We start from the raw sequence: 17,206 nt of genomic DNA, 5'->3' as shown, positions 1-17,206 counted from the left end.
GATCCAGCCAAGGTTCCAGTACCAGAGCTACTACTAAAAACTAACCCACTACTTGGTAGGTGAACTGGTAGGTAATGGGAAGATAGGAAAGATGTTATGCTAGGGAGAGGAGAGAGAGAGAGAGAAGAAAAAAAACTGAAAAAAAAAATGAAAAATGAAAATCAAGGACAAAAAAATCCCAAAGCAACAACAACCCGGTCAAGGTGATGGTGATGGTGATGAGTGGCAGGGGGGTCGGCAGCAATGGCTCGTGGGCCGAGCTGTGGGAGTGGGAGAGAGTGGGAAAGCCCACCAGCCAAAAGTCAGGCCAGGCCAGGCCAGCAGCGAGCTTTCACGCAGCATGTGGTAGCAATAAAAGCGAGTTGGATGCATGCACGTCGCTCATTGCGTCCAGCTTTGCAGCGGCCTTGCGTGGGAGGTGTGGCCACCAGGAGGACAGTACGTACGTTGATGTGGTTTTCTCCCAAACTTTTAGCGTGGATTGAACCCGGGGAAAAAAACGATGCCGGTCTGGGTCGGATAGTTGGCCGTGGGAGGAGAAAAAAATATGTAGGTGACAGCGTATGGGCTCGGTTCCGGGGACCGCGCAGATGGATGGGCGAAAAGTGCTCAGGGAAGCTCCCACACCCGGCCCTACGAGGGGACAAGGGTCGAAGGACAAAAGTAGAGTTTTCTCCTCCTTGGTCTCGTTTGCTCGGGAACGGACTCGTGTGGCCGGGGCAGCCGGGGGTGATCCCTATTGGAGGCTTTCGCGGACTGGAGTGTGCAAAAAGTGGCGGCCTCGGAGTGCCGTCTGGTGCAATAATGTACGAGGATGGAGCAGGGGAATCGGATTGGATGCGAAAGAGGAAGAGGACAAGAGGCGAGAGGAGAGAAGAAGGCCGGAAGGGGCAAGTTCTAGGCCGGCAGCACGTGTGGGCTTAGCAGCAAAAGGCACCAAAGCTTGAATCGATGGCACTGCTAGCAGCCTGTGCTAGAGCACTGATCGCTGAGGCGGCTCAATAAGGTGCAGGGCGGGAACAGCGGAGCAAGAGCACTAACAGGATGGCTAAGGTGCCCTACCCGAGAAGATCGGTGAGGGGGGGAGCACATCAATCAGTTCAGCGACTAACCTATCCTACTACTAGGCCTACTAGCAGGCCAGCTTAGAGCTTGCGCGCGCAGCTGGACAGAGAGAGCTGGAGATCAATTTTCAAATGGAGAGCAACCGTGCCTGACTAAGGCACTTTAAGGGTAGTGGGTTACTGTAAGCTCCAGGTCCTCAAGTCAATTCAGCCGGTGGTATTATGTACGACTGCCCGTTCATCGTAGCCCGGCTCCAGATAGATCCCACCTTGCCTGGGCCCCTTGCTCGTATCGGCACTGCCAGTAATACCTGTACCTACCTGCGCCCGAGAACGACAGACCCAAGCACCGGTGGCAGCCCAAGCATCTGGCTGGGATCGGCCCGGCATTGTGTGCAATGGAGCCCATGGGATGGGATGTGCTCGTGCTGTGCCTGTAGCCTGTAGGCCCTCTAATATGCTGGCGTGTTTTGCGGCAGACATGCCCCCGGCCCCCCGGCCATATCGCCTGCCACCAGGCATTGATTGGCCAACTGCCTTTCGCCTGTTCGCTCCGAAACCTGGCAGCTCTGGTTTGTTGAGTTGTTCTCCCGGATGCATGATGCAATCACAGACGGGGGGTGTTTCCGAAGGCTGGGCCCTGGGTCTTGGGCAAACCCAATGAGGGCCGCGGGATGACTAACCCACCCGGTGAGGATGCGATGCGATGTGATTGATGCGATGCCTCATAAGCTACATACATACAAGACTCCTTTGTGTAACATGCTATGAATAGACCTATGGCCAGAAACCTGTGCATCGTACAGCACGTAGATAATGCGCAATCGCAGCCCAAGATGGCCAATTGGCTCGCGCACAGTAACAAGTATTCATATCTATTACGTCGAAGATACCGCAAAGCCTACACACTGGCCATTCTCATCCTCATATGGCTCTCCCGTAAACTGGCCCCCAAAAAAAGCAAAGCACCGTGCATCTAGCCTCCCACGCCGGGGATCCACTCTTTGCTTCTCAGTCGAGTTGAAAGTTTGCAGAACAGCCCCTCGTACAACCAGTCAATAAGAATCACGCCGCATAGCATAGGCATAAGCAAAAAAGCACAGGGAGCCAGCTCAATCCTCCTCGAATTCACCAAAATGGCCTCCCCTTGCATCTCTCGCGCCGCACGATGCCTGGCCTCGACCGCCCGCGGCCCAATCGCTCGCCGGACTGCGACTGCGCCAGCCTCGTCTCCTTCGTCTCTCTGCCGGCGGCAGCAGCACTACCACTCGTACGACCACCCGTCGACGCCGCCGTTCGGGCCCGTCGACAGGGAAATCCTGGCCGCCGCCTACAAGCACGTCCCTGAGCACGGCTTCTCGCTGCGCGCTATTGGCCTCGGCGCTCGCGATGCTGGTTACCCTGATATCAGCTCCGGCATCCTGCCCGACGGCCAGTTCAGCCTGATACACTACCACTTGGTCGCCCAGCGCGAGAGACTGGCCGACAGGAGCCGTGATCTGCTCGAGGATGACTCGTTGACCTCCGTCGGCGACAAGGTGGCTGCCTTGACGTGGGAGCGGCTGGTGGGCAACAGGGACATCATACACAGATGGCAGGAGGTGAGTTGTTCGTGTTCGTGTCTGCTTCGTGAGACACACACACACCCATTGGCGCGTTTCGCTGACCCGAGTGTGCGCTATTGTTGCAGGCCCTGGCCATCATGGCGCAGCCCAGCTATCTGCCCAAGTCGCTGGCTGAGCTGGCTGCCTTGTCTGACGACATCTGGTTCCTGGCCGGCGACAAGGCCGTCGATCCCTCCTGGTACACCAAGCGGGCGGCTCTCTCCATGGTATACAGCTCCAGTGAGCTCTTCATGACCAACGACAGATCACCGTCCTTTCTCGAGACAAGACAGTTCTTGCATCGAAGGCTGGGTGAGGTCCAGTCCGTGGGGGGCACCGTGGGAGCCGTAGGCCAATGGGTTGGCTTCACCCTCAATGCAGGCGTCAATGTCTTGAGAAGCAAGGGCGTCCCTATCTGACGTTCTAGACACAATCCGCATTAAGCCACATCCTCATCCCTGTCTAATTTTAAGTCATAAGAATCATGTACAATAGTATCAGCATCTCAAGGCTCCCCAACTCCCGACGAGTTTGCTCGCCACCGTTTCATGTATATACACATTTGCCTATTGTTTTTTTAACCGCCCACGAATGAAGCAGCGTCCCAGAAGTATTGCAAAAACTCTCTAGTACACCTTGCCCACGAAATATACTCACAGCCCGGCCATACGTGGCAGGCTCTGACTCTAGATTAGGGTTCGCTGGCGGGGATCGGTCAAGCTGTAAGATAGAGTAGAGAGTTAGCCATAAAAATCGCAATTCGCTAGAAAGATTCGAATGCCAATGAAACTGACCGAATAATCTTGACATCTTTATCCAGCCTAGCTCGGCCCTCAATAGCGTTCGGAGTGATCAAGATGTATTGCCGCGATACTGATCGTCGAGCAGCATCCACCTGTATTGTAATACCATTCAATTAGCAGCTCACTCTCAAGTCACGTTTCCCTTTTTCGTAAATCCGCAGTAAATGACTTACCAGCATGTTTGTGCTAATTGCACGGTTCACATTATCCATGAAGACGTCAAACTCATCCAGACATCGTATTGGTGATCCAATGGCTTCCCACACGGAGAGAAGCATGCATATTGAAGAGAATGACTTTTCGCCTCCCGATAACGTCTTGGTGTTGCGGCCAGACGAGCTCTTTCGTGTCTTGTCGGGCTCAATCTGGAGGTTTACCTTCCTGTTGCGGTGGTCAATGTCGATCTTGCCTCTGAACCCACGCTCACTCAATAGATAACTGAACTGAATTCGTATCCGAGCGCTGATTTGTCTCTGAAACATTCTCCATAGGTGAAGTCGGTGTTCGATGGCTTGCTTCAAGCTCGCAATGGTGTCATCCACGTCTCTCGTCTTCTTCATCACATCCTCGTATCGCGTTCTGGCCTCGACAGCTCGGTCGTAAATCTGTTGGTCTGTGGCTCCTTGTCGAGCCTCTCGCTGTGCTAGCTGCTCGCAAACCTTTGCGTACTTGATCTCGAGACTTGCATATGTTTCGTCTTCAGGAATATGAACACGATCCGGAGATACTTGCTCGGCTTGTTGGATGAAGTCGGCCACCTCAGCAATCTTCTGGTCGCGCTTGGCCTCTGCCCGCCGCCTCTCGTTGATCTCGATATCCCGCCTCTCAAAGGCGGCATTCTTTTGAGCGACTGCAATCTTCCTAAACGACTCATGTTTCTTGACTTTGTCTTCTGCCTTGGCCACGCGGCTTTGGTGATCCTTGCGAATGTCCTTTTCAGCATCGAGACGTGCCTTAGCCTCTTCCGCCTTCTTGCTCAGCTCTCGCTTTTCCAGTTTCAGGTTGCCGTACTGCAGACCAAGCTGCTCCTCTTCGGTTTGTTTCGCTTCTCGCTCCTCCCGCAGTGCCACAAGACGCCCGTCAACGCCCTCGAACGCATCCAGATCCAGTGATATCCGCTGAATATCCGCCTGGATTCGGCGTATATCACTTTCCAAATCCTTGAGTTTGTTTTGATGCGCTTTGAGGTCGGCCTCGCAGCCCTCCAATCGCTGACGCGCTTGCCGCTCCTCGATCATCAGATCTTTCACCTCCAAACCTAGTTGCCTGAGGTTCTCCTTTTGCACAAGAAGCCGCTGAGCAGAATCTGATTGCATTCGAGGAGCCAAGTTAGTTGGTGTAACAGGACTTGTGCCTATAGTTCCGAAACGGTTTGTGATTCTCAGTCCATGGCCACGTTTCCCTCTGCCGTCGTGGAAGCAGATACACGCCACCACGTTTCGAGGAGGACCGTTGTTATCGATCATGACTCGCTCCGCTTCAAGACGGTCCTTGACTAGGATGACTTTTTCGATCTGGTTATTGATAACAAGCTGCGACCGAACGAGCTCATTGTCGAATGCCAGCACTCTGAGAATGGTGTCGAATTCGGGATCTGGCTCTTGGGCGCTGGTATCAATTGTGCCTCCATACGCGATATAGATTGGCGGCTGTTTCCTTAGGCCCATGCGTTGAATCAGATTTGACAGCTTTGTTTGGTCTCTCTTGCTCTGCACGACAAATGCATTCAGATTCTCACCAAAAGTTTTTTCGAGGATGCCAGACCACTCAGGCTTTCGGAGGGTAACATGCGTGCCAAGGGGACCCAGCGGCTTGCTTTCGAAACCGGTTTCCCTTTCAATGGCCTTGGCCAGTCTTATGAGGTCTGCATCATATCCATCAAGGGCTGAGCCGCTGCTCTGCTCGAGATCTTTGACCCCCCTTTGCGCCATTACTACCTCCTTTTTCTTTTGTTGCAGCAATTCACCAGCTCTCTTTGCCGCTTCTTTGGCTGCGTTTATTTTTTCGGAATACATTGGCGCCCTGGCCCTGGCCTCACTGATTTCTTCATTTATTCTCTTCTCCTGCGCTTGTGCCTCGGAGAGCTCCTGGTCTTTCTGTGCGCGTGCAGAGCCCGATGCGCCGTCTAAGCGTTTTTCTTCCTCTTTAATCTTGCTCTCACAGGATTGCATGTCTGTCCGGAGGGTCTTCAACCGCATGTGGGCATCTCGCTCTTCGCGCTGCAGTTCTGTTTGCTTCCTCTTGGCGTCATTCCACGCAGCCTCTGCCTCCAACATTGTCTCTTCAAACGTGTTTTCTTCATTGCCGAGAGCTTCTCGGGCCTCTTGAACCCGAGCCAGCTTCTCTTCCTCTTTGGCAAGGGCTTCCGTCGCCTTTTCGCAGTCCGCCTCCCAGGAAATGAGCTCTTCGTCGCGCCTGTTCAAGTCGGCGTTGCGCTGTTCTAATTCTCTTTCCCGCTCGACAACCTGTGACCAGACAAGCTGGTTTCGATAGTGCCTTGCCTTTTCGCGAAGGCCCTGGTTCTTCTGGGCTATCTCGGCAAGTCGTTGGGCATCGTCCATTTCCTTTTTGACATGGCCAATCTTCTCGTTGAGATCCTCGCGGAGAATGAGCGTCTTGTCCAATGTGTCTTGAGACATTTTATAGTCATTGTCCAGTTGCTCCAGTTGGACACCAGAAACGAAATACTTGTACTTTTGCGCTGGGGTTGCGGCATTGAGGAACTGTCGCGCATTGTCTTGGGAGAGGACTGTCAGGGGGTTTCCTATCTGCAAGGCATACCACTCCGAGATTTCATCAACTTCCTGCTTTTTGGTTGAGACGACCTTGCCCTGGTCCGTCTTGATCTTGAAACCACTGCTGCCAGATTTGGAAAAATGGCGTTCGACGGTGATGGATGGTCCGTAGATGTCGGGTTGGTATGCATCGGTTCCAGCGTTCTTGATCTTGACAACAAGGCTTCCTTGCTCGCGTCCCTCCTTGACAAAGGACTTTAAGCTACCACCTCTGTTGGTATCACTAGCCTTGCCACCGAGGCATAGTGTTAGAGCCGTCAAGACAGCGCTCTTGCCACTGCCGTTTTCTCCCACGATGAAGTTGATCAAGGGACCAAGTTCCACATGCAGTCGTTCGTGGCACATGAAGTTGTAGCAGGTGATGCTTTCAATGATGCCACTCTCGGCAACCATGTTGTTTTCGAGGGTCTGTGTCGTGGTGCGGCGCATCAGCTTCTGCGTAGCTTGCTGGTCGTCCCAATCCGTATGCTGAAGGTGCCGGAAGCCATTGTCTCTCATAAGTTCGTATTGTGTCTGGGGGGGAGACGCCGGAGCGTCGTCATCGTCGTCTCCATCGTCGTTTTCGCTCTCGGAACTAGATGAACCATCGTCTCGTCTCGTCTCTGCTGCTCTACTGCTCGAACCCTCTGCTCTGTCATCAGCGGATAACCGGACTCGTTTTCTCTGCCGCCTGCGGTTAGCCAACGAATGATTGCCCAGCATGCTAACATACATACCGGCTGCATGCCATTGGCCATTGATGCACGCGCTTCAGTGATGCCTGTGATTTCATCCTGTTGGCCTGAGGCTCTTCGTGATCGCTTGAGAGGCGCCATGGCCGATGGTGGTCTGCGGGTTGGCACCAGTCACACAGATCGGGAAGTGCAAGATAAGGCTGGAGGGATGCAACGCTCGATGATTGAAGAGTATTGATTACATTAACGCATTAGCAGAGCCCCATCTCACTGTCGCATGCATCCTGCAAACTCCTCTGGCCGATAAGCGATGCGATGAGGCTTGTCCAAGTCCATTAATTTGTTCTTGCGCGTTGACCGCGTTGACCGCGTCGTGGGGTAAAATCAGCTAGGCAGTTAGGCAGCTAACAGCGGGCATGACTAATGGCGCCCATCATGCGCTACTGGGACAAGGCATGTACATGGCTGTGAATCCATCTTGAGCACCGAGTATATAACGTTATCTTTAAGAATACGACTTGTAATTTTATATATGCATTGACAATTGCCATGGTGGCAGTACAATTACAAACCAGGATACTTGAGGAGAAATCCAGACGTGCATCGTTATAATTGCCAAACTGTAGATGTTATACAGTAGCCAGCACTAAAAGAATTTTGATAGGCGGGTGTATAAGAGCCTGCCAGCGTGGGGCCTAAATCAAGACGGCACTCCATCTCAAACTTACATCTCTTCCAGCTGCACTCAAAACTTGATGTCTTGTCAATATTAATCTTTTCGCCATGCAGATGACTACAAATCAGTACGGGTGCCCCTCCTCACGATAAAGCATGTCCAACGACGGCAATGTCGGCGAGACGGAAACGGCCGTAGAGCAGCTCTCTGAAAACACCGTCGAGTACATGCTCTTTGTCGTGGAGAACCAGCAATCCGAGGCTCGAAAAACACGTACTCGCCTTGAAACTATTCGGAAAGCAGCAGTTGAGCTCGTTCAGTCACATACAAAAGACTACATCTGGCAGCGTGAGGGATTTGAGATTTCGCTGAAGAGCGAACATGGTAAGTTCTCTCTCTACAGCGGCCCATGGCTGTGCAACTGCAGTTTCAATGCAAGGTTGCTCTGACTCCCCATCTCTAGGACTGTTATTTCTTCATGGCACCACTGACTATGGAGATGCCATTGAGGATGAATGGCTCATTGTCTACATTCTCTGTGAACTGACTAAAGCCCATCCCGATCTCTGGCTTCGAGTAGGAGACTCTGATGGAGAATTCCTCCTGGTCGAAGCGGCCAATGTGCTTCCTAGGTGGCTGAGCCCGGAGATTGATCGCTACCGTGTATGGATACATCTTGGAAAGATCTTTCTTATACCTCTCAACTCCAAGGGTGGAGAGTCCGAACAACTGTCCCTCCTACAGGCTGTCTCATTTCTACGATCAAATCCTGACGCCCTCGTCCACCTCCCTGCCATCGATTCTGAAGCATTTCACAGATTGAAAAAGTATCCGGATCAAATCTCCAACTCTATCCACCATGCTCTTGTCACGATCCCCAGGCCAGTGGCCTACATTTTACATGCTCTGCCAAAGATCATTGCCCCTGCCGTTGAGCATTTTTACTTGAGAGATGCCAACTCGCTGAAGCCCATTCTATCTTCATCGGCCTCTTTGCAATTTCCACCAGAAGATCTCGTTACAGTCAGTGTACGATTCAGCAAAACCCTTTTTGCTCAGCTAAAGTCTCAAAGATTCGACACACCACCAAGGTGGGAGGCCTTACTCCGGAAAAATACAAACGTGGAGCTGCTTTCAAAAGAAGATCAGAAAAAATTCGAACATCTAGAGACTGGCATGAAGCTCACTTGTGGATTCGAGATGCTCGCAGTCAATGCAGAGAGTAGCAAGAGCAGAGTCGTCCGCGAGATGGCCATCATGTTGGAGGATCTACAAGAGGATGGAAGCTCATGTTTGCCATCTAACGAAGACATAAAGCTGTGGGAGAATGCTGGTCGGGACGACGATGATTCGTGGCTTGACATTAATTATGAAGACTTTGAGCGTGAATTAGAAGGAAAGCAAGCTCATGCTTCGTCTTCAAAGGCGGCATCTGGCTTTGGCGAAGCTCAGACACAAGAGAACCTGAGAAAGATTGTCTCGCGTTTTGAGGCTTTCCTTAACGATGATGATGCGGGCCTTGATGGTGCTGAGCTTGATAGAATGGACGTCGACGATGATGACGAGGATGATGAAGAAGATCAAGATGAGGAGGTGAGCTTCGATGAAGAAGCATTCTCCAACATGATGAAAGAAATGATGGGCATCGCTACAGCAAACCCTAAAAAAGGAGGAGAGGCTCGCAAGGTTGAAACGGCCGAGGACCGCACCGATAGCGATGCAGAAGAGGACAGAGATATACAAGAGCTCGCTTCTCGCATGGAGGCCGAGCTCAAAGAGTACGGCACCCTCCAGCTCGATCCGCCAACTACCGAGCGCGCGATAAAGTCAAAGGAGAGCGTAGAGCAAGAGAAGGAGAAGAGTAAGAGCAAACAGAAGCAGAAACAGCCGCTACAAGGAGAGAGCAGCCACGCGGCAAATTCCACCGATGACGAGGACGGCGAGGTCGACATTGACTATAACCTGGCCAAGAATCTTCTCGAGAGCTTCAAGAGCCAGGGAGGTATGGCTGGCCCTGCGGGAAATCTCATGGGGCTCATGGGGTTCCAGCTGCCCCGTGATGAAGACAGCGGCAGCGAAGGCGTGGGTAATGGGCGATAGCTTAGGTAGCGCGGTGTAAGTTGTGCCATTGGATCTTGTTGATGCACTCTGCTTTTAATGCTAGTTAAATACCAGGAATACCAAGGTCTTGGAGCCTGTTTTATATGTACAATATGAGAGTGGTGAACCTTATATAGCGACCGTATAATAAAGAGCCATATCAAGCATCGTCTCCGAAACCCAAGTTGTCCATTAGAATGCAAATGCTCATCTACTTGTTTTATATCATAAACACTCCAAATCTCATGCAACTGTTCACTCCTCCGAGGCAGGCTTCGCAGCCTTGCCGCTCTTCTGTTCCCCCGCCATGCCATAGAGAACATTGATGTTATACCGCTTGAGCTCCTCCCATTCCTTGCCATCGACCACAGAGACGCCGCAAAACAACTAGCATCATAGTTGGTTAGTTCTCCACACATCTTCCACTTCATGGATGTTGGACAAACCTGGAATATCTCGACGAGAATGACCTTGTCCGGGTTCTTGAGGTTGACCTTGTGCTCAGGCTTGACCATGCCGGCAACCATTTTGATAACGGCCTGTGATTCCAAGATGGAGTGGTTTCTCATGGTAGGTCGTATAGCGTACTGTTTGGACATCAATTTCAGTTAGCCAAATCTCATTCGAGCAAAGAAAAGAAAATCTCTTCTCAGTCGGACACAACTTACCGTAAAAGGAGCGTCTGTCTCAGCATTTCGGGTCACCGTCTCTGGCACCGTCTCCTTCACCTCCTCCACCCCATTTGACGCCTCCTCTGGCTTCTTTTCCTCTTCCTCATCCTCATCCTTCCCCTTCTCCTCCTCATTCAAGCTAAAAAAAGACGCCAGAACCTTCCTCGCCACCCTCTGCACCCCTTTCTCACTCGCCTTCTCCGTATCCACCACAGGCGTCAACCGATTAATATACTTGCACTTACGATCCTTCGCGCTCTCGCACCCCGTCGCGTCCCTACAAATCTCAAGCACAAGCTGGCAAGGATCCACCGGCCTCATCGTCTTCATAAAGAAGACGCACTCTATCGCGACGGACACCGGCGAGAAGACGCCTCTCGGCTGGGGCTGCTTAGGCGCCTTCATGGCCTCGAGCTCCTTCTGGATGGACGCCTCAATGTCTTCGTCCTCGTCTCCTGATTTCGGCTCTGATTCGTCTACTGGCGGCTTGATGCCGTACAGTTTCTCGCCGTACTCGTCACACAAGGCTTTAAACTCTCGGACTGCCTTGCCCTTCATGCCCCTCGCATAGGTAACCCAGATGCCCTCATCGCCCACCTCAAGCGTCTTGCCCATTTCCGCCCAAGAAGCGTGCTTTGCCTTTTGAGCCGGCGTTTTCCATCTCCCAGCCGCGCCCTCCTATGTTCATTATCCCAATGTCAGCATCTCCAGAGTCATAGACACGAGGCAAGAGTTTTCCTTTGAATGTGTAATACAAGGTATTCATCAATCATCATACCTTTCTCTTCTTCAGCGCAGAGCCATCAGGGCCACCAGGACCCTGTTTTCTTTTTGAAGCGGAATCTGCCATCTCAATTGATCGATTTGCTTCGAATATGGATGGGTTAAATGATGATCTGAAGCTCTTTTATGAAAGTTTGATGAGCCTTGCAGCGCTGGGCACAGCTTATTTGAGGCTCGCGATTAGATACGGTGAGTGGGTACCTGGTACATCTATGTTGGCGGCAATTGTGAGAAAAGCTGGGTACTCACGACAACTCTCAGTATTTTTTCACGAAAGCACGTGATTGGATATCTCATGCTTGCAGACTCAAGCTTTGGTGAAGGCACATTACCGTGAGATGTTGAAATTCCGCCTGTCAGGTAAAGATTTTTTTAGGCGAGATTTAAGCTTCTTCAATTAAATGCCAAATTATACGCCAAAGTAAAAATAACTTTAAAACAATAGGTTTTACAGCTGTGGATTATTCTGATGCATGTACTAGGTCTTATACACAAGTCATACCACAATGTTGAAACTGATAATTAAAAAGGGATATCAACTTGAAATTCATATTTATGAAACATCCTGTTAAACCATGTATCGTTTTTATCATTTTGAAAACCTTCCATCCAATCCTGCCTTATTAACGATCAGTGCCTGCCTTGATCCGCTTTGTCAGGTCTATTATTCTCCTAAGGTACCGATAAAATCTTATGTCGGTTCAGGTTACTCCAATTTGGCGTTGTTCTTGGCGCTAGCTTCTGCAGTCATGATCAATGCTCGCGGGGCGTCTTCCTTGGGCATGTACAGCTCGACAAACTGAAGGCATTCTGCCGCGTTGAATGTGGGATCTGTGAGAAGCTTCTCCAGTTCCTCCTTGGTCTTGACGGCAAACTTCTTGGCAGTCTTGGATCCGCCAAAGACGTCAACCAAGGCCTTGAAATCCCAGTTAGAGATGTCGTTGTACTCGGCCTCCATACCGTGGATGAAACGCTCAATGGTAAAGCCATCGTTGCAAATGACGAAGCTAGGAAAATAAGGTCAGTGACTGTCTGGTAGAGCTAGGCGTGCCCGAGATTATGGTTGTGACTTACATAATGGGCTTTAATTTGAGACGAATCATTGTGCTCAGCTCTTGGGCTGTGAGTTGGAACGAGCCGTCGCCTACAAAGAGGATAGTTCTGCGGCCGCTGTTGTCATCGGCTGCTGCAAGGGCAGCTCCTTGGCAGGCACCGACGGACCAACCAATACTTCCCCAGAGGACCTGGCTGAGCGCGGTAACGCCAGCTGGGAACTTGGTATCCCAGATACCAAAGTTGGCAGTGCCAGTTTCTGTGATGACAATGTCGTTCTTCTGAAGGAATTGACCAACGCGTGGCCAGAGGTAGGCTTGAGAGATGACGGGTGAGTCATCTACAGCCTTGGGAATTTCGTTCTGGACAACTGGCGATGGCTGAACATTGAGCTCGGAGGCGCTGATCTGCTTAATAACCTTTTGCAGCACTCCCCTCATTGAAACACCTGGATATGTCGAATACTTGACAACACAGTGGTCACTGTGGAGATCGATTGTGTTCAGTTGAGAGGTGCGGTAGGAGAAGCCAGCAGTGTTGAAATCGCTCTGATGAAGAGGTTAGTAGATGAGCAATACGAGTATAGGTTGAAGTGAATATACACACCTTGAGGGCACCAATTGTCAAGATGAGATCTGAGGACTCGACAATCTCCTGGGCTTGAGGGGGTGAAGAACCGGCACCGGCATAAACACCACCATAAGTCGGGTGCTCTTCGTTGACAGCACCCTTGCCCATGGGAGTGACAAAGACGGGAAGGTTGGTCTTTTCAATGAGATTGTGGACCTCCTCAAGGACACGATGGCGGATGGCACAAGCATCAACAAGAATGACGGGGTTCTTTGCAGCTCGGAGGTACTTGAGAACGACGTCGACGACGTAGTCTTCACTCTCGGGCTCATTGTCGGGCTCTGAAAGATCAATTGGCGTGTCGAGCCTGGCACCCTCAACCTTGGCCTGAACCATATCGGTAGGGAGCATGATGTAGATAGGTCGAGAGCGGATATAGCAAACTCGGAGAGCGTGATCGATCTGAGTTGCGATTTCAGCCGGGTTGGTGAGCTTGGCAACTTCGCAAGAGATTTGGGCGCTCATGTTGGCAAAGACATTGAAGTCGCCGTTTCCGAGCGTGTGGTGAAGGAGCATGCCGTTTCGCTGCGAGATGGTGGAAGGGCAACCGACAATGTGGACGACGGGGATGTGCTCGGAGAAGGCACCAGCAACGCCGTTGATAGCGGAGAGCTCTCCAACACCAAAGGTGGTGATGAGGGCACCCATCTGCTTGACACGAGCATATCCATCGGCGGCATAAGCTACAAGGCAGGGGTCAATTAGTAAGAGAATGTCACAATTGATGAGATATAGATGGTATTCATTTATCAAGACTCACCAGCATTAAGCTCGTTAACACTGCCAACCCACTTGAGACCGCATGAGGGCAGGTAGTCGAGAGCAATGAGGTTGTAGTCGCCAGGAAGGCCGTGAACGGAGCGGACACCGATTTGGTGAAGTCGCCGGAAGAGATACTCGGCAACGTCGATGGGCTGCTCGAGGTTCTGCACCCGGATGTTGATGTTTGCACCCATGTTGGAGGAGGCCTATCAGGAGTCTGGTTTGTTTTTTTGTTTGTTGAGATGAATGTAGTTTGTTGTTGTTTTTGTAGTAGTGACCAGCACTCTTTAGTTTAGGAGCGAATTGAGAGTGTTGCTCGTAGGTGAGAATGGATCGATTGTATATGATGTGACTGATGTCTGTAGAAGAAGAGGCTAAACGAGGACAAGATATATATTAATATTAATTGGCAACTCCCAATCTAATCCAGCTCAACAACACTTGCCGTCCATCGCAAACGAATCATCGATGTTCTACACCCACATGCGGCACCGGCGATGGGAAGGAGCCCCGCCAATGCAGGCTGCTCGTGCCATCGGCAAGCATGAGCTCACTTTGGACGCGCCTCTGTCATGATAGTGATGTAATGCCGACTCTCGAACCATTTACGCCTTGGCCCACTCCCTGCGCTAATGCACCCGGAGAGACTTGAAGAGTGCTATCAGACGCTAAACCCGGCCTGTTGATTGCCAGAGATAGGCTTTGAGCCCTGTAGGCCCTGTAATTCCCAAAATATACTCCGTCGGCCAGGCCATGTTTCAGCGGACAATTACCATCCATGGACGTCCAAGACCTCCGATCTAGATTCCATCGGACAACTGCTCGGCACCACGCCCGGTCAATTACCAGCCCGCCGCCCCGTTTTTTGCCTTGGGCTCCAGCCGCAATCACGGTATCGACCGGGCCCAGGAACCAGTTAAGCCAGTCCATGCATACGAAGTCGCAGGTTGGCGAGTTCTGATTGCGAAATTTGATAGTGGAATTGATAAGTCGATAGGTTGAGGTGCGAGTATGAGCAAAGATTTTCTCCTTCTCCTCTCGTGGCATGCTCGCAGGCTCTCGCCACCATGCGCACACAAGTCATGATACCTCGTACCATGGCCCGGCCTGACATCTCTGTCTATTGCCCCTATTCCCAACTCCCAACGCTCCCAAAACGCCGTCCATCTATGGCTGTCAATGCATCAACCCGCTAGTAATCATACAATTTTTCGTTCTTTCCCCCTTTTCCAAAAGAATTTCCCTCCTCCTTCATATCGTACACATCAAATTCTTCCATTGACAAAGGCTGTGGCAATTCAATCGCATCGGCCATCCTTCCACCCAGTCCTCCAGCGCTCATCCCATTTCGAACAGTCAAACTCGGGCTTCCCAAGCTTCCTGTTGACGTCGTTGTGAGCCCGGCACAGCCACTGCGAAAACTCGTCTCGGCTGTTCACCTGCGGCTTCTGCCGCGCCATGTAGCCCTGGAAGTCCTCAGCGCATACCCAGCACGGGTACAGCTTGGAGAAGAGCCCGACAAAGCCCAGCAGATCCGACTTCTGCGTCTGCGAGGGCGTTTCTGGGTACTGTGCCGCGATGGAATGGAGGAGCGTCCAGGTGCTCCGGCCAAGGGTCTCGACGTCGGGCGGGCAGTCGGCCGGAGGGCCCGAGGCGACGGCTGTTGTACTCGTAGATACTGCTCTGCTGCCGGTGGCGACGTCCTTTTTTGTCTGTGCGGCCCAGGAAGCAAATGATGTGCAGCTTCGACATCTTTGATAAACAGGGCACTGTTACTATACTAGATCCAATATCCAATGCCAAAGAAACAGGCACAAGCGTAGGCACAAGGGAATATACGAGGAAGAGGCAGATACTTACGGTTTGCCATCCTTGCCCAGAACCACTCCCTTGGGGAACTTCTTGGGCTGCTGGTCGGCAGCAGCAGACTCAGAAGCGCCCGAGAGCCCTGGAACAGACGCAACTGCGTCTCGAAACGATGCTTCTTCGGCCATCTTTTTTTTTCCTTCTTCTTTTCTTTTATCGGTAGGAGAACGTCCCAGTATTGCTCGTAAACCAACACTCGCACTCACTCACTCGCCCCAATCGAATTCTGAGTGGCGGCCAAAATATCAACAAAGATGAGATGATGGAGAGGAAAAGATATATAAAGATAGAATAGTCTCAAGATCGATTCATACAGTATCTTGCACGTTAATTTGTCAGCCCTCGGGAACCGCCTCTAACCCGTCAGTCCGGTCACTTTTTTCTTATCGATAAAGCTGCGGGTAGCCCCTCCGCCCCTCCAAGCCATCGTCATCCACTCTTGTAGTTCAAGTAAGACGACTAGCTCGTCTGATGTTAGCAACATCGCAGCTCAACATCGTGACTGTATAATCCACCACTCAATCGCAGCTTCAATTGGATCTTATTTAGAGTATTGGCATTAATCTTAGCTCTATGCACTAAATACTCTCCAGCAACCTCCGCCCTGTACTAGTCTAGCTTCCATCATGCCATCCTCCAATTCCGCGCCTCAAGGCCAGCCGATCCCGGTCCTCCTCCTCAAGACGAAATCCAGCCCATCCGACGCATACGAAGATCTCTTCTCAGCTCCTTCTCACAGCCCTCTCTTCGAACCTACCTTTGTACCCGTCCTACAACACAAATTCGAAGAAAGGGGATTGGACAGACTCCGAAACTTGCTTCGCGAGAAGCGCATCGGGAGCAGCCCGGACTGCGAATTCGGCGGGCTGATATTTACTTCCCAGAGAGCAGTGGAAGCATTCGCACATGTAGTCCGAGAAAACGAAACATCAAAAGGTTCATATCCCTACACTCATTCAACAATGCCGTATCCTCTTAACCAACATGGCTCGTTACAGATGATCCCGCATGGCCTCACTTACAGCACATCCCCATCTACTCCGTCGGCCCAGCCACCACCCGCGCCCTCTCCGCTGTCTCCCAACATCCCCCCCTCCAAATCTTCGGCAGCCACACCGGCAACGGCGACGCCCTCGCCCAATTCATCCTCGACCACTACGCCGAGTGGCACCGCAAAGACCATCCCCGACACCTACCCCCCTTGCTCTTCCTCGTGGGCGAGCAGCGCAGGGACATCATCCCCCGCACCCTGATGGACCCATCTCTCCCCGAAGACCGCAGGATTCCCGTCGTTGAGGAAGTCGTCTACGGCACGGGCGAGATGCCGTCGTTCCCGGACGACTTCGCAGCGATGCTGAGCAAGACGCAGCACAGTTCCTCGCGCTGGGTCGTCGTCTTCTCGCCGACAGGTTGCGACAGCATGCTCCGCGGTCTCGGTGTGCTGGATCCTTCAACGGGAAAGTTTTCTGGGCGGCGGGAGGATGGGACGTTTGTAGCGACGATTGGTCCCACGACGAGAACTCACCTTGTCAAGAATTTCGATTTTGAGCCTGATGTCTGCGCTGAGACACCGACGCCGGAGGGAATCTTAGATGGAATCGTGGCTTTTCAGAAGAAGAGACTCGAGGGGACAGCATAGTAGCAACGAGAGTGGCTAGAGAAATCAAGCAAGAGGAGGAATTAGAACTGGTAGAGCTAATGCTGGCCATTGGCGTTTTGGAAAGC

The 17,206-nt window shown here is 51.7% G+C and overlaps 7 protein-coding genes across 7 annotated transcripts; 3 read left to right on the top strand and 4 right to left on the bottom strand.

Moving 5' to 3' along the window:
- Positions 1 to 2,200: 2,200 nt before the first annotated feature.
- T069G_03170 (COQ9 domain-containing protein) lies at positions 2,201 to 3,087 on the top strand (the record flags this gene model as incomplete). The annotated part of the gene is made up of 2 exons (XM_056170380.1): positions 2,201 to 2,665; positions 2,755 to 3,087. The coding sequence occupies 2 exons, from the start codon at positions 2,201 to 2,203 to the stop codon at positions 3,085 to 3,087; spliced, it is 798 nt and encodes a 265-aa protein (XP_056031272.1).
- A 267-nt stretch (positions 3,088 to 3,354) lies between these two features.
- On the bottom strand, positions 3,355 to 7,081 carry T069G_03169 (AAA ATPase domain-containing protein; the record flags this gene model as incomplete). The annotated part of the gene is made up of 8 exons (XM_056170379.1): positions 3,355 to 3,388; positions 3,463 to 3,563; positions 3,645 to 3,909; positions 3,988 to 4,825; positions 4,868 to 5,461; positions 5,510 to 6,734; positions 6,801 to 6,929; positions 6,983 to 7,081. The coding sequence occupies 8 exons, from the start codon at positions 7,079 to 7,081 to the stop codon at positions 3,355 to 3,357; spliced, it is 3,285 nt and encodes a 1,094-aa protein (XP_056031271.1).
- A 690-nt stretch (positions 7,082 to 7,771) lies between these two features.
- Positions 7,772 to 9,716, top strand: T069G_03168 (SGT1 protein domain-containing protein; the record flags this gene model as incomplete). Its single annotated transcript, XM_056170378.1, has 2 exons — positions 7,772 to 8,000; positions 8,080 to 9,716. 2 exons carry the CDS (start codon positions 7,772 to 7,774, stop codon positions 9,714 to 9,716), a joined length of 1,866 nt encoding a protein of 621 aa, XP_056031270.1.
- Positions 9,717 to 9,971: 255 nt separating this feature from the next.
- On the bottom strand, positions 9,972 to 11,237 carry T069G_03167 (THUMP domain-containing protein; the record flags this gene model as incomplete). Its single annotated transcript, XM_056170377.1, has 4 exons — positions 9,972 to 10,103; positions 10,163 to 10,303; positions 10,385 to 11,065; positions 11,166 to 11,237. 4 exons carry the CDS (start codon positions 11,235 to 11,237, stop codon positions 9,972 to 9,974), a joined length of 1,026 nt encoding a protein of 341 aa, XP_056031269.1.
- A 639-nt stretch (positions 11,238 to 11,876) lies between these two features.
- On the bottom strand, positions 11,877 to 13,809 carry T069G_03166 (thiamine pyrophosphate enzyme, central domain-containing protein; the record flags this gene model as incomplete). Its single annotated transcript, XM_056170376.1, has 4 exons — positions 11,877 to 12,177; positions 12,245 to 12,771; positions 12,830 to 13,536; positions 13,614 to 13,809. The coding sequence occupies 4 exons, from the start codon at positions 13,807 to 13,809 to the stop codon at positions 11,877 to 11,879; spliced, it is 1,731 nt and encodes a 576-aa protein (XP_056031268.1).
- A 1,104-nt stretch (positions 13,810 to 14,913) lies between these two features.
- Positions 14,914 to 15,609, bottom strand: T069G_03165 (erv1 / alr family domain-containing protein; the record flags this gene model as incomplete). The annotated part of the gene is made up of 2 exons (XM_056170375.1): positions 14,914 to 15,367; positions 15,476 to 15,609. 2 exons carry the CDS (start codon positions 15,607 to 15,609, stop codon positions 14,914 to 14,916), a joined length of 588 nt encoding a protein of 195 aa, XP_056031267.1.
- Positions 15,610 to 16,107: 498 nt separating this feature from the next.
- Positions 16,108 to 17,120, top strand: T069G_03164 (uroporphyrinogen-III synthase hemD domain-containing protein; the record flags this gene model as incomplete). The annotated part of the gene is made up of 2 exons (XM_056170374.1): positions 16,108 to 16,417; positions 16,480 to 17,120. 2 exons carry the CDS (start codon positions 16,108 to 16,110, stop codon positions 17,118 to 17,120), a joined length of 951 nt encoding a protein of 316 aa, XP_056031266.1.
- Between the last annotated feature and the right edge of the window lie 86 nt (positions 17,121 to 17,206).

Source organism: Trichoderma breve, chromosome 2 (genome assembly GCF_028502605.1).
Source record: "Trichoderma breve strain T069 chromosome 2, whole genome shotgun sequence".
NCBI classification, from domain to species: domain Eukaryota; kingdom Fungi; phylum Ascomycota; class Sordariomycetes; order Hypocreales; family Hypocreaceae; genus Trichoderma; species Trichoderma breve.
The sequence above is the reverse complement of the archived record's forward strand: the minus strand, read 5'-3'. Positions and strand labels throughout refer to the sequence as shown.